General features: G+C 47.9%; 1 protein-coding gene across 1 annotated transcript in view; it reads left to right on the plus strand.

Moving 5' to 3' along the window:
• MRPL39 (mitochondrial ribosomal protein L39) overlaps window positions 1-13,329 on the plus strand; it is a 90,191-nt gene extending 76,862 nt beyond the window's left edge. The window contains exons 7-10 of the mRNA XM_066599099.1: window positions 608-673; window positions 1,120-1,273; window positions 5,520-5,567; window positions 13,176-13,329. Of these exons, the coding sequence (XP_066455196.1) occupies window positions 608-673; window positions 1,120-1,273; window positions 5,520-5,567; window positions 13,176-13,223 (316 nt within the window). The 3' untranslated portion in view covers window positions 13,224-13,329. The remainder of the gene's footprint in view (window positions 1-607; window positions 674-1,119; window positions 1,274-5,519; window positions 5,568-13,175) is intronic.
• Window positions 13,330-16,357: the final 3,028 nt, after the last annotated feature.

Below are 16,357 nucleotides of genomic sequence, written 5' to 3' on the forward strand. Positions count from 1 at the left end.
TCCGCTGGCAATCTTAAGCTTGAGTCTAAGCAGAAAAGTGAATGAGATTTGCAAATATGTCGTCCACACACTGGGGGCAAGCCACGTGGAATTCAAAACCGCAGCATGTCAGTCTTATCGCCATTTCCACTGTGGGCTCTCACCGCTCTATGGGGAGAGATGGCCGCAGCAGAACACAGAACGGACTAGAGGAAAATTTCGATGGCTGGACGACTCGGTCAGAGCATCCCCAAATGTCCGGTCTTGTGGGGTGTTCCCGGTGCGCTGTAGTAAGTACTAGTGTTGAGGGAACTGAACCAGTCGAACCCTGTTTCTTGTCGAACTTTGTGAAGTTTAAGTCTGAGCGAACCCAATCCTCGGGGGATTCATCCTGGCAGGGGCAACGACACATAAAGCAATAGAGATCATGGTCCATTTAGGAAAGGAACATTTCTTCCCCCTACATTGGGGCCAGGGGTCCAAAACGCACAGGAAAATGCCACACTGGAGATTTCTACCCGTAACTGAGCTGCGTCCTTGCAGGCAGCGCTGTCCACTGTGGTTGGTTGCAAACTTCATGTCAAAGTTTATGTAACAATGTAACAATTCGAGCCTTTTGTTTTCCCAGGTACAAGTTGCTAATGCTGGAAGAAAAGGCAGCACAGCACCCTCAAGGAAAGGTGACCGTACACAGGTGGGTATCTGTCTAAACTTACATGAACATACAGCAGCACCCTCCAGTAGTTTGGAAACGCCCATTTAAGGGGTTCTGCAGTTGTAAATTGTTGATGGCTATCCTTGGGGATAAGTGACTAATAGTAGATCTACAGCAAGGTCAGTTTCCCAGGACCTCTTATTGATCAGCTGTTCATCAGACCAGTGTGCTTGTGCACTGAGATGATTTCTGCAGAAGGCAGACAGCTCCATTCTCACTGCAGTGGTTAGGCTTGGTATTACACACAAAATTCTCATTCACTTAATGGGAACTTTATGTGTAATACCAAGTCGGCCACTGCAGTGAGAACGGAGCTGTCTGGCGCCTGCAGATTATGATTCTATGATTCTGTACCATATTTTTTAGTACTTATTATAAGACTCTTCAGGCTTGCAGACTATTCTCATATTTCTGTTATCTTTCAGATTTGGAGAGTTTGTGGATCTCACTGAAGGTCCCCATATGCCCAGTACTGGTTTTTGTCTGCAGTATGAAGTGACTGCTCACCACCCCCTGTCCACTATATCCTCAGAATATGTTAGACGCTTCCAGGGTCTCTCCTTGCCCAGACACTTGCAGGTAAGACCTTGCTGTGTAGATCAGATCATGGTGCAGGAGTCCCACATGGAATTGTACATGTCAGCTCCTTTCAATAGATTGGTGTTGATTCAACAGTGGTTCTCTGAAGGCTAGAAAGTGTTGATGATCATCTGTGAGTCCTCGGGGGTGTGACCCGAGGCTCGGGGGTGTGACCCGAGGCTCGGGGGTGTGACCCGAGGCTCGGGGGTGTGACCCGAGGCTCGGGGGTGTGACCCGAGGCTCGGGGGTGTGACCCGAGGCTCGGGGGTGTGACCCGAGCCTCGGGGGTCGAGTATTAATAACCTTGATAACTGTATCACCTGGGAATTCTAAAAATATGCATGGGGAGTGGGGTCTTGGACTCTTTACAAACAAATTGATCCAGATTCATTTTTAAAGGTAATCTCTGGAAAAGCATACTTTTCCAAATCCACTCTACGGCCAGCAATGCCAGCACCCCCTCTTCTGGCTGGTTACGACATCAGGTCACATGATATCGTCTTCCAATCCCCTATTCCGAGGGTTAGTGATGTCATTGCGAGGGGCTTGGGTAATCATTTCAATAACTTAGCCAACCCTCTTCTGTTTCTACATCGGCCTTGACAGAGAAGGGGGTCTGGCTTATTTATTGAACTGAGTCAGCCAGTGCCCTGCCGTGACGTCACCAACCCCAGGAAGATGTGGGGAAGAGTTCTATTTCATTTGACCCAATGTCGGAATCGGGTCAGACATGAGGATCTTGACTGGATTCAGGTAAGTATGTTTTTCTGGCATCACCTCTGAGCCCCATAAACTATGTTATGGGGCTCAAAGATAATGGGACTTGAGATCCGGGGATCTGTTTTTTATACTCTCTGGGACCCTTAGAAACATGAGTTGTGGTTTTCTTTATTTTATACTTTTACCGGACCTTTTTTTTTTGTCTCAGTAAACTAATTTAAAAAGGGATTACCAAGCCTTCAAGTACTGACGGCCTGTCCTCTGGATAGACCAACGACATTAGATCGACTGAGGTTCACCACTCGGGAATCCCACCGACCAGCTGTTCGCCAGGCGGGTGTGCTTGTTGTCAACTAAGCCAATATCTGCAGGAAGCCAACAGCTCCTTTCCCACTGCAGTGGCCAGGTGTGGTATTACAGGCAAAGTTCTCATTAAAGTGAATGAAATTTCTAATACCAAGCCTGGCCACCACAGTGGGACCGGAGCTTTCTGCACATATCAGCTACGTGCGTGAGTGCTCCTGCCTGGTGAACAGCTGCTCAACTATGGACCCCCGCCAATCTACTAATGATGGCCTATCTTGCAGGTAGGCAGTCATTACTTTTAAGCTCTACAGCCCCTTTAATGAAATACTAACATTTTTCTTAACACCCCCCAAATCCATCCACTTGTCTATCGCCCTCTACACCTAAACACTCCTCCCTCCCATCCCCAGCCAAGTGCCTGCTCGGCGGGATCCTACAAAGGACGCAGGGCAGAATCGCCTCTGTATACGGTTTAATAATTCAGAGCCTCTTGTATCTTATTAACCAAATATAAAAAAAAACATAAAAAAGGGAAGGAAAACAAGAGGCTTATTATCGTTCCACATACAACTGCAGTTTTTATTTAACAATCAGCAAGAATGAAGGAGCAAAAGCCGGACCACTCGGGGTTATCTGAAGAGCTCGTAAATAAATGTCCCTTGTAATTATGCTAATGTAGAAGAAGGCCGATGTTCTCTGCCGCTCACACAATACAGGCTGATTGGTGCCGTAGTGAATGGCGAGAGCGCAAAACACGAATGAAAGGACGAGAGAGAAAAATACACTCCTTGTCAAAACAAAAATCAGGCACTGAGAAGGTGAGCGACCGTCCGTAGAGGTAAGTACTTACAGTATAAGAGCAAAAGATCACTTACTGTGGAAAACTGACCCTTGAAGGGAGGCTCTAGTACCTTGTTGTACCGCCTGTATGACATTATCCTGCTGCCTCTTAGAAGCCGCCAGCTAAGAACACATGTGGCTGCAGGATGTCCTGAACATATCGCTGAGCTGTCATTGTCCCTCATACCGCTACTAGGGGGGACCGACTGTTGTATGTGATGGCCACCCAGACCAGCAGGGGACAGTGTGCTGTTCCACAGCAAAGGCAGGATTAAGGCGCTCGCCTCCGAACATGGTCATCGTCAGTGCTCAAACTAAACCTGAAGTTGTCGCTGAAGACCACCTGGTCCCACTCTGTAGCGTCCAGTGTTTTGTTCACAACACCTCTGCAAACAGAGACGCCGAACACGTAATGGGCACCATAAGACCAAAGGTTCTTCAGCCAAGTGCCTGGAAATCGTTCTGACTGGAGGCACCATTGTTAGAAGCCCTTCTGCCTGTCTCTGGATGGCGGACAACGAAACAGTTGGAGCTGCTTGTGCTTGTCTAACGATCAGACGATCCTCTCTACTGGGGGTCTTTTTGGGGGGTCCTGAGCCTGGTCGCCTTGTGTGCCCTCACACATCCACTGGTCCCAACACCTCCTAACAGTCTGGTCAGATGCTCCTCTACTGGTGGTCTGCAGGGGGTCCTCAGCCCGGTCACCTTGTGTGCCCTCACACATCCACTGGTCCCAACACCTCATAACAGTCTGGTCAGATGCTCCTCTACTGGTGGTCTGCAGGGGGTCCTGAGCCCGGTCACCTTGTGTGTCCTCACACATCCAACACCTCCTAACAGTCTGGTCAGATGCTCCTCTACTGGTGGTCTGCAGGGGGTCCTGAGCCCGGTCACCTTGTGTGCCCTCACACATCCTCTGGTCCTAACACCTCCTAATGATCTGGTCAGAACGTATCATGTGGCGGGCAATTTGTCGATACGACCATCCAGCTTCTTACATACTGCGCTCACTCTGAAACATTGTTAACTGGGAGGCGTTTAGTGGCCAACAAGCTCTACAAGCGGAAGAAGAGGCCACTACACACAAGGAGCCTCCGAGAGCCTCTTATAGGCCAAGGGGGGAACCACTAGTAGGGTCGCCGGTGACAAGACTGTCCATCAAATTACCACAACTCTCATCATTTAAAAGTGGGGCCAAGCTTGCAGCAAAACGACAACTTCTTCTAGGAGCGGACTGTTTTAGGCAGCGTGCATACAACTGATATCAAATTACCAACCGGCACATTTTATGGGACGGAGTCAGTTTTTCCAGCTGAAACCTTCGTCCGCATCAACAACTTACATCTACCTACTGTAATGTATCGGGGTCTGCCCAGTGTGCTCAGAATGATCGACTGAATTTGGCTATTTTGGGTGACCATTATCTCACATATACGGGCATTTTAAGAGGATCCCCAGGGCGGTCCTTTAAGGGCCTTTTAAGATATTGCGTATCTTGATATTGGTAATGTGTGCCATTTAAAGGTTTGTCACAGCTCCCTTAAATGCCATAAGGTGAGAATACGTTGTTTCACAGAGGCCATATGGTGCCTCTGTGAGATGCTAATAACCTCTACAGAACAATAAAGGAGCTCTTAAAGGTGTTGTTCCGCTTTAAGATTAGTAAACTTTCCCCTGGTGCAGCACCGAGTCATGACCGACTCCTAAGGTGATGTCACATCGTGACATTTTCTTGGCAGACTGTTTTTGCAGGGTGGTTTGCCATTGCCTTTCCCCAGTCATCTTTTACCCCCCAGCAAGCTGGGTACTCATTTTACCGACCTCAGAATGATGGTAGGCTGAGTCAACCTTGAGCCGGCAACCTGACCCAAGCGGGGATTGAACCTGCAACCTTCAGGTCGTGAGCAAGAGCTTAGGACTGCATTTCTGCATCGTACACAGCATAGGTCATCAATTACTGGTCGCCGGTATCCTAATGTATGGATCAACTTTGTTGCCAAAAGCAGACCGCTCCATGCATTTTGCAGTGGCCCTGAGTGGTACTGCGGCTTGAGTCCTATTGAAGAGAATGCAAATTAGCCTGTAATACCACTTCAGGCCACTGTGCAATGTACAGTGCTGTCTGCTTCCATGAACAAAAGCAGATCCATACATTCAAACAAGTCTCTGACAATCAGCGTTGCACGCATTTGAACAGATCGCCAACGAAATCTGTTGATTACGTCTACTGAGGATGGGTCACCAGTCTTAGAAGTGGGACAACCCCCCTTTTAAGGGTTCGAACACAAAAATATAACAAATGAAAGTCACGTTGAAGTTTTTATATTGATGTCGTGTTTTGGCTCAGATGGATGACTAATCGTTGCATTTGTCGCTGCAGGCGCATCACACGGCGTGGAATAAATTGCGAGTGAGAGCCCAGAAGCCGGTAAGATGATGCAATGAAGCGCTGACATGTTTGTTGCGCCGGGATTATTGGAACACTCTAATGAAATAAACTACCGGAGAGAGAAATTAGACGTGGGGGAAAAAAAGAGCCGCCGTAAAGCGTCCGACCGGATTGCGTGGCTTTTTAGTGCGTTTTGTTATAGGCATTGCAGACTGCAGTAGAATAATTCCTCCCGTTTATTGCCCGTGGCATGTAAAACCAGACAGTTTGCAGTAAAATAACATCTAAAATCTCTTCTGCTACCAAAAATAACAGGAACTGAGATGTAGGAGAAGTTTATTCCCGGCAACAAAATCCTCTTTTAATTTTCTTCGCTTTGATATTGGAGACATTTGTATTGTTACCCATCGCCTACAAGTGTCGCCGCGCGGCATCACTCACATATATTGTGCCCCCGTGTATCGGGCTGCCACCGGCGGTATATGTCAAGAGTTCATTTTAAATGGAAGGTCACACTTTGAAGTTGATTTAAAGGAACTCTTTCATCAGATCTGCTGCTACCATTCTGTAGAGCACTTTACACACACGATTTTTGACTATTCACACCCTCTTCATTCCAACCGATATGCAAATGAGTTGAAAAGGGCTGTGGGGGGCATTCACAAGAACGCCAGGGTTTTCCATGCATAGTTCCGCTCAGCACCTTCCTCTCTTCACCGAGTGATGGCCCCACAATCAGAAGACCTTCATGATGTCCTCTGTCTCCACATGGAAATCTTGCGCATGCGCCGTTAACTCCAACACCAGTGCATGTGCGATACGGTTCCTTCAGTGGGACAGCCTGGTAACAGACATAGTGTGCATGTGCTGGGCTACGAATGAATGGTGCATGGAGGTAGATGATGGTCTGAGGATTGTGAGAAGGTAAGGAGAGGTGATGGTTGGGACTAGACAGCAAGAACAAGGGGAATTGGCATTAATACAGAACTCCCACTTGCCAGGTCATTTGCTTGCTTCTGTGGACAGCTTGCTCGTAGACGTACTCCTCATGCCCTTGCTTACCAATGAATGGTGCATGCACAAGATTTCGTGTAGAGGTAGAAGATGTTATAAAAGTCCAAGGTTTAAGAAGCTGAAACTCTGGAAATAGAATCCTAGAATGGCAGAGTTGGAAGGGACCTCCAGGATCATCTGGTCGAACCCCCTGCTCAGTGCAGGATTCACTAAATCATCCCAGACAGATATTTGTCCAGGCTCTTTTTGAACATTTCCATTAAAGGAGAACTCAAATAGGAGGCACTGGGTGGGACTATGCATCGAGAACTAGAACATGGCGCTATTGGGCAGCAACTAACAGAATGGTATTTAACAAGGAGAGATGCAAAGTCCTACATCTGAGCAAGAAAAATGAAAAAGGCACATACAGAATGGGAGGAATTGGGCTAAGCAGCAGCACATGTGAAAAAGACTTGGGTATACTAGTAGATCATACACTGAACATGAGTTAACAATGTGATGCAGCACCAAAAGAGGCAAACACAATTCTGGAATGTATTAAGAACAGCATAGAGTCTAGATCACGGGAGGTCATTATCCCCCTCTACTCTTCCTTAGTCAGACCTCATTTGGAATATTGCGTCCAGTTCTGGGCACCCCACTTTAAAAAAGACATAGACAAACTGGAGCAAGTTCAGAGAAGAGTTACCAAGATGGTGAGCGGTCTGCAAATCCTGTCCTATGAGGAACGGTTAAAGGATCTGGTAATGTTTAGCAGAAGAGAAGGGTGAGAGGAGACTTAATAGCTGTCTACAAATATCTGAAGGGCTGTCACAGTGCAGAGGGATCAGCCCTATTCTCATCTGCACAAGGAAAGACTAGAAGCAATGGGATGAAACTGAAAGGGAGGAGACACAGATTAGATATTAGACAGTGAGGGGGATCAATGAGTGGAACAGGTTACCACGGGAGGTGGTGAGTTCTCCTTAAATGGAAGTCTTCAAACAAAGGCTGGACAAATATCTGTCTGGGATGATTTAGTGAATCCTGCACTGAGCAGAGGGTTGGACCCGATGAACCTGGAGGTCCCCTCCAACTCTACCATTCTAGGATTCTCTATTAGGATAGTCCCCAGAAGCTCTTGTCAGCTCATTTGCATATCTGATTAACCTTTGTTACTATTCACACCCTCTTCATTCCCAAGACAATTAATATGAATCCTATTGAAGATGGACTGACAACAGCTCCTGGGGTGTCTCCAATAGCGCCAAGAACTCTAGCTTTTGTTGCATAATTTCTCCCTAATTTTTTTTTTTTTGGGGGGGGGGGGGGGGGTTCTGTATATTTATTTTGTACATTAAATGGTACCATTAAAAAATACAACTATTCGTCCTGCAAAAAAACAAGTCCTCGTCCGGCTGTGTCAATGAAAAAATAAAGTTCTATAGCCAAAATTAAAAAAAAAAAAAAAAAAAATCTCTGGTCCTGAAGGGGTTAATACTGGATGCAACTGATTTGTACTGTAACATATCAAACCTCACCCAACACTCCATTCCTCCCTTTCACATGTTAATAGGGTCAATGATTTCGTCTGGCACCTTTTAGCCTCTCCTGTCACCCAGCGCCATTGTTTTCCAGCGTTTCCCCATCCGCCGTTCTAGTACTGCATCGCCTGAGATTGAGTGACACTTAATATAATAGATTTCTATGACCTAGATAAGAATTCGCCAACTAAATATCGGCTCCCCTCCGTGCCGCGGCGGCGCTGTAATGATGCGGACTCTTTATAATCCGAGCATGACATGTATCGATGAAGGACAAAGGAGGATTCTCAGGCTCGGCTTTCTCGATGATCTGCTTGGATATTTTCTTGGGTTTGTTGAAGTTGCACTTAAGACTGAAGAGTCCGGGAACAATAGCTGGGAGGCAGAAATCCTATTGACATGGAGGAGTCTGTCTGCATCTGGCTGTGTCTGTAAACAACCATTGATTGAGCGAGCGCGACCTGTCAGGGGACGTCACTTGTACATTCACCGAGCAGAGCCCCAGCCTGCAAAGTGCACTTACTTCTCTGCATCTATTTGCTTTACTATTGCATTAGCTACGATTGTTACGTGATTACATAGATCTCTCTATGGCTGTGTGAAAAATGACATTAATGTGCCGATACCTACAGAAATCTGTCATTTACTGTCATTAGTATGACCGTGAAAATACAGCCTCCCGTTGCTGATTTACCCACAGAACAGCATTTTCTGACTGATATGGCTCAGTTGGCAGTGTGCTATGGCACTTCTATGTGGAAACATGCCATTACTTACATGGCTCCCAAATAACCTAAAATAGTGACAGAATGCCATTGTAGATGTGTGCTGCCTGTAACGGCGTGCTAAAATGCCCCATATTGTAGATACTTGTACTCAATTACTCCGGGACGGCTTCGGCAGTGCCCAGCCTGGGCAGTGGGTGGCTGGCTTTGGTGGAATGCGGCTATGGCGGCGCCTGGGAACAGTGAGCAGCTTTGGGGGAGCACGGCCTGGGCAGTCGGTGGCTGGCTTTGGTGGAGTGCGGCCCAAGCCGTGGGTGGCTGGCTTTGGCAGAGCATGGCCTGGGTAGTGAGTGGCTGGCTTTGGTAGAGCATGGACCAGGCAGTGAGTGGCTGGCTTTGTTGTAGCCCAGCCCGGCCCGGGGACGGCCACTCGGAATATCTTCTGAACAAAAAGTCACACAAGTAGAAAACTTTGTAGAACACGTAGTGCCAAAAGCTTCTCCCTACCCGTCTACATTGGTTCCGGTCAGCTGTCTTGCATTCAGACAAAGCAACGTCACATGAGGGGGCCAAGGCTGTCAATCAAACCATAGGGGCAGGAACTGATTAGGAAGTTCGGTTTGTTTGGGTGCCGCTCCTGTGTTTTGAGAATCCTTATAATGTCTCCTGGTGCTTTTCTATGGACTGTCCATGAAAACTGCTAGCAAAGCTGTGGACACCCGGGGATCAGAACCACTTTTTGGATGACCAGCTCTCGGTTTGTCCTGGGCATGAACAGATTCCCTTGACTTCTGAAACAGTGTCCTGGCCATTCCGGCGCTCCTCGTCGTCTTCCTGGGTGTTCTTGATTGAAAACCTTGGCCACCTCACGTCATCAAAACCACTTTTTGGATGACCAGCTCTCGGTTTGTCCTGGGCATGAACAGTTTCCCTTGACTTCTGAAACAGTGTCCTGGCCATTCCGGCGCTCCTCGTCGTCTTCCTGGGTGTTCTTGATTGAAAACCTTGGCCACCTCACGTCATCAAAACCACTTTTTGGAGGACCAGCTCTCGGTTTGTTTGGGTGCCGCTCCTGTGTTTTGAGAATCCTTATAATGTCTCCTGGTGCTTTTCTATGGACTGTCCATGAAAACTGCTAGCACAGCTGTGGACACCCAGGGATCAGAACTACTTCTTAAATGACCAGTTCTCGGTTTGTCCTGGGCACGAACAGTTTCCCTTGACTTCTTCAACAGTGTCCTGCCCGTTCCGGCGGTCTTCGTCGTCGTCTTCCTGGGTGTTCTTGATTGAAAACCTTGGCCACCTCACGTTAAGTTCTGTTACCGACCACCAGGATGTTCTCGGCTCTGTCCTAAATTGTTAAAAGCATCTTCTGATACCTGAAAAGACACATGATTAGTGCTTAGTGTTCTTCATATCACACGATTCAACATAATACTCAACATGACATCATCCGTATCTAGAAAACTGTTGAAAGTATTGAACAAAAATGACTGCGCTAATCTAATTCTGATTAATTTCTACCCTTTAAAGGGCACCAACCTTTCAGACAACTTCTGCTCACCTCCTGGCTTGTGTTAGTCTAACTATTTCTGTAATATACTTGCATAAAAAAAAATTTGCATTTTACCACTGTAAATCGGGGCTGCCATTAAGGGTCCGCAATCCACTCTCTGTCCTTAGGTACAGAACTTCCATAGTAACTAGGACACGGACATTTCCATAGCAATGGGTGGGAGTTATCTTCACAGCCAGCTCTCTGAGAGATCTGCAGACACTAGAGATGAGCGAGCGTACTCTCTAAGGCCTTAGTCAGACGGGCGTTTTTTTGCGCGATTTGCGGATCGCATGACGGATGCGCATCCGCAAATCGCGTGACCGGTGCGCGCAAGTCGCCCGCAAATCGCCTGAAAATCTGCTCCTAGCCGCGTTTCATTAGAAACGGGCCGGAGCTGTCCAGCGCATTGCATTCAATGGAGACGGCAATAGAGCCGGCTCCATTTAAAGCAATGCGCTGCGGGCGAGCCCGGGAGGAATTGTCGGGAAGGGGTTAAATATATAAGCCCTTACCTGCAATTCATCCTAAAATGTGTAAAAATAAAATAAAAAAATTGTATACTCACCTTCTGCCGGCAGCCGAAGCTCCGCGCGGCCGTCCTGCAGTGGGTGTGAAGGGGGTGTGAGTCAGACCTGCCCCCTGATTGGCTCAGCGCTGAGCCAATCAGAGGCATGCCTCACTCACACCCATTCATGAATTCATGAATGGATGTGAGTCAGACCTTCCCCTGATTGGCTCAGCGCTGAGAGGCAGCAGTCACTCACCCATTCATGAATTCATGAATGGGTGTGTGTGTGTTTTCAGCCTCTGATTGGTCAGGGCTGTGACCAATCAGAGGCAGATTATTCAGCAGGCGGGGATTTTGAAGCCCCGCCGGCTGAATAGTGCCAAGAAGCAGTTCAGGAGAACTGACAGCGGCCGCGGCTGGACTCCGGCTGCAGCGGAAAGGTGAGTATAGAATTTTTTTTTATTTTAACACATTTTAGGACGAATTGCAGGGAAGGGCTTATATATTTAACCCCTTCCCGACAATTCACCCCGCGCACGCCGGCAGCCCATTGCTTTCAATGCTGTAAATTGCTGTTACAGCTGTGGCAGAGAAGAATGATTTGTATTCTATATGTTCTCAATGGGGTCGGCGCTGCTGCCGCCGGCCCCATTGAGCGCATATAGAGAAGAGAACAGGAATCGCAGATTGCAGATAGGTGCGATCTGCGATTTTTTATTTTTTATTTTTTTTTTTTTTGTTCTATAATTTATCAGACGAGCGCATAAAAAGCGCTCATGTGTCCGATACCATGCAAAGCAATGGTTTTAAAAAATCGCCGGACGCATGCGCATGCGCAAATCGCGGCTAAAAACGCCCGTCTGACTAAGGCCTAAGGCAAACGACTCAAGCCTTATGCGAGTACCTGCCCGCTCGTCTCAAAAGATTCGGGTGCCGGTGGGGGAGAGCGGTGAGTTGCGGGAGTGAGCAGGGGGGAGTGGGGGGGGAGAGAGTTCTCTCCTCCTCCTCCCCCCTTACCCCTCTCCGGTTCCTCACCACTCTTCCCTGCCCCCCACCGGCACCCGAATCTTTTGAGACGAACGGGCAGGTACTCGCATAAGGCACTAGTCATTCAAGTAGTTGGCCTTCAGTGAGTACGCTCGCTCATCTCTAGCGGACACTTATAACCATCTGCACAGTATCTGCCTTGTGTGGGGGGGGGGGGGTCAGTGTGTACGCACATGACACACGCATTCTGGTGGCTTTACTAACCATTTGGCTAGAATGTCTCTAAATGCCTGATCATCCTGGGAATGCAATGGGGTGGGTATTCGAATACTGCCTTCCCACTGATTAGACCAGAGACAGTGCAATGCAGCATGGGAACTAAGGGCAAGGAAGTGCAGGACAGAGAACTACTGTCAGAATGCTAGGCTTGTTACACACACCCTCCCTGAAAGGGGATTGCAAATAGCAGAACAGAAAACTGAGGAAGACTACCCAAAAATCAGAAGTTACAGACATGAAACAGGGGGAACCTGGGGTAATATCGAAAACTTGGTGAAAGCTTAGGTACATTTTAAATCGTGCATCCCATGATCGCCTTTCCATTGAGGTTTCTTGGGCTGATGTGCCAATCAGGCACCACCAAAAAGGTTTTCCCCCACCTGTCTAAGTGTTCCATAAATTTACCTACTTGTATCTCTCTTCATTCAGAAGATAATCCGGGTGGCACTGACTTTAGAATCACGCTGTATCTCTACAGATTCCGCTTCAAGCGCCATTTACAGCAGCCGTAAGCTTATGTGCAATGGCGTCTAGCAGACCAGTAATCACAATATTTACGGATTCTGTATGCAAAATACAGTCTTCAAGCGTATTATACTAATTTAACCTAAATCAGCGACTGGGATGTGAGGAGAGGCAGCCTGACCCCCCGCGTGGCATCTCCAGGCAACCTTTTGGCAGTGCATCGCAGCCTATGATCTCATGCCAGTGGCGGCGGTATGGACTAAGTACAGTCCTTATCTGCTGAGATGTTTTGTGACACCCCGCACTGAAGTGCACATCAGTTACCGTGTAAAGGGGAAGCATCCGGCGCGCGGCTGCAGCATGAAGCTCTCTAATTGGGCCGCCGTGTTTAAAAGCACATTTCCATGTGTGCCAATTTCTGTTACATTTAACTGAATATCAGTCTCTGGAGCCTCCCCCCTCCGCTGCCCATACCAATTCCTTGGCAGGAGGCTCGATCATATAGTTCATGGTGTGAATGTATAATTACAACTTTATCATTTTACTCGCTAAAGTATGTTTACAATTATATTTTCTGTCCCACAGGTCACCGAGAAGCCGAATCAGGAGCCGGCGCCAGACGCTGCTGTATGAGGCAGATAACTCCTTGTGGTGTTTTTGGTTTTTTTTTTTTTCTTTTTTCGTTCCTTTTTTAATTTTTGTTAACCCCAAATAAACCACTTCCCCTTTTTAAGATTCATGTTTGGGTCCTAAATCTTGGTGATTCGACATTCGATATTATCAGTCAAGTGCCGTCATGGACCTACCGGAGAGGGAGACTGCACAACTGCTGGGAGACTCAATTAGGGGTTCTAGCGGTGAACAGTCATTGCATTACACTGCAGGTGGCACTAGGGGGAGCCTGCTGCATAAAGCTTACTCATTACACTGAATGGCGCCTTTACTAGAGCCTTCTTCTAGTAACACGTTGACTTCCTCTGACCTTCAGAGCTGCAGCAATTCATCAAAGTGTAGATTCCACTAGGTGATGAAATCATTATGTAGGAATACTGGCCCCTGCGGACAGGAAGCTTCTTGTAGTTGCTGCAGGTTAGATGGCGGTGCTGACATGTTCTGACCGGCTGACAGGAAGGGGTCATCATTCATGCTGCTTGTGCCAAATTCTGACCTCCTATCAGCACGGAGCAACAGAAATCTGGATCCATCTGACCAGGAGATTTTTTTCCGCTGCTCAGTGATACAAGTTTTGCGCTCTTTTGCCCGCTGGAGTCTCTCCTTTCTGTTCTATTAAACACAATGGCGCTGGAACTAGTTGTCTGCGAGAATCGCCCATCCGTGCGAAGGAACCGCGAGTTGTGCATTTGGATCCATTAGTTGAAGCTCCAGCGTTGTATTCAGCTGATTGTACAGCACCTGTTCATCAGAACGATTCCTGACATCCTCCTCTGACCCCTTTCGAGAAGTTGTTTCCTCCAGAGTATTGCCTTTCGTTGGATGTATTACCTCCATCACACCATTCATGGTATACTTTTCACACCACTACATAAGAGAGCCCCACGCGGTTGGCAGTGAGACACCGGATAGTCTAGCACCGATGACCAGGTCTCGATGGAACACCGATCGCTGGATTTTTGTAAATAGTTTGGACTCGCACTGAAACTGATCCGTGGAAAACTTGTCATGTAATTTTATGCTGCACTCCGGGGTCACGGAGAATCTCCATACAGGGAAGCGCCAATTGTGAGAGCGTCTGGGGTCTAATAAAGGGGCCATTCAGTGTATGTAGCGCACACACATTTTGCGGTGCTGTACAGAGATCTTCTCCCCATTGGAGTTTTATAATCTGTTCTCTGAGGGATCTTTCACACGGAACGGAATTCGGACGCAGGCAAATCCCCATCTGCAGATTTCCACACCAAAATCCACAGGCCTAACTGAGGATTTTGATGCGGAATTGCAGGCAGGTTTTAGTGAACCTACTGGGGTCCACCGCTCAGGATTCTAGCCAATCAACTGATCGGGTGCCACTACACACGGGGGTTCAGAACAGAAGTTGACACTCTGACTCCTGTGTAGTGGCCGGCGCTTCTAACTGCAAGTGCAGCTCCTATTGACTTTAATGAGACCCCAGCCTACAGTTATGAGTGCCGGCCACTACACTGGAGCACCAGCTTCTGCTCCGTACCCCTGTGTATTACGGCGCTGACAGCGGGCACCCAAACAGCTGATTGGCCAACCTTGGTCCCGAGTTGCACACCCCAGTCAATCAACTATTGATGACCTATCCGTATAGCGGTTCGGAACAATCAGGATATGTTGAGCACAGAATGAACCTAAAGCGGAATAAGTGTGAGAACCTTCCCTGTAGGACTGCATGCAGTGATCGCCGTCAATCACGGATTAGGACCGCCCACTGGACTCCTTAGCATAGAGCAGGATTTGAGTTAATGGGTTACAAGTTATACTAAATTTTTTTCCAAAAAACTATATATCAATCCGCTCAGCTCGCCCGGCTCTGTAACATGATGCCTGCAAATCTAATGGCAGCTTCAATGTGACAGGTTCCCTTTAAAAAAGAGAACATGTGATCGCTCTTTCCTGATGGTGTTACACCCCCCCCCCCCTCTGTATTTCTAGATCATTGCTGTCATACATTGTATAGAGAACACATAAAATGTAATAATCCCTGCGCTGTCATGTCTCGACTAATAGGTATTTTGTAACACTTTCACATTAGCAGCTGCCGCGCCTTATGGCTGCTATTTTGCCTATATCTAAATAACAGCGGCTGAAGCTACGGAGGGAATTCCGCTTTGTTTGCTGAGATCTGTAAATGGTAATGTTCTGGCCGTCCTCCAAATGTGAGCGCCAGACTGCGGTCTTGTGTGCCGTCTGCCCCTGGAGCATCTGCTTGGCTGACCTGAGCGCCGTGTACAGGTTGACCTCTCGTTTTAATCGGACAGTTTTCGCGAGTCACCTCAGGAGCACTCTGTGTAGTTCACGAGGTGGTAATAGCGATGGCGTGAGCTCGGGAAATAAAGACGCAATGTAACAGAGCGTTGCTGAATCTCGTGTCTACAGGAGTGTGAAGAATGCGTCGCAGCTGATAAATGGCGCCGCTTTTGTGGCGTGCTGCAAGACCGTGCATGTCTTACCACAAATTGCAGCGGTTTTGGCTGCGCTGATTAAATAAATTCTTTAAACTGTTTTTTAAATGGTCACTGAGCTTTCAGTTTTTAATTTGCTGTCCACTGCTTGTTGCCAAGTGAAATCCGTCTCTAGTGACAGCGATTGCAAGACGGAGAGCAAGAAGTAAAGGAGGGGGTAACTCGTGCTGCCCATACTAAAGGTCCGTTATCTAGTATTTGTAACGCTTCATGCGTCTTTATAACTCATCTGCTGAAAGTTGTTTGCATGAAGGCACCGCCCACATTAAGGCTGCCTGTCCATGGGTGTTGTGAAATCCCGCGCTAGATCGCCGCTGCCCAGGAGCAGGAGCCAGCAGACGGATCTCTGCGTTGAGCCTATCTGACAGATAGGCTCACCGCGGAGAATCACGGCATGCTGCGATTCTCCGCTCGCGGATGGGGGGCTGCACTTTCCATAGCAAAGCTATGGAAAGTGTGCACTGCGTTCCCCGCTGCCAGATTATCGCCGCGGGGAACGCAATACAAAAGCACCCGTGGACAGGCATTGCATGCGATGTGAGATCATGCAGCCAGATGAAACGTGCCATGATTCGTTTCCTGCATCACGGCGCCATGTGG

Source organism: Eleutherodactylus coqui, chromosome 4 (genome assembly GCF_035609145.1).
Source record: "Eleutherodactylus coqui strain aEleCoq1 chromosome 4, aEleCoq1.hap1, whole genome shotgun sequence".
NCBI classification, from domain to species: Eukaryota; Metazoa; Chordata; class Amphibia; order Anura; family Eleutherodactylidae; genus Eleutherodactylus; species Eleutherodactylus coqui.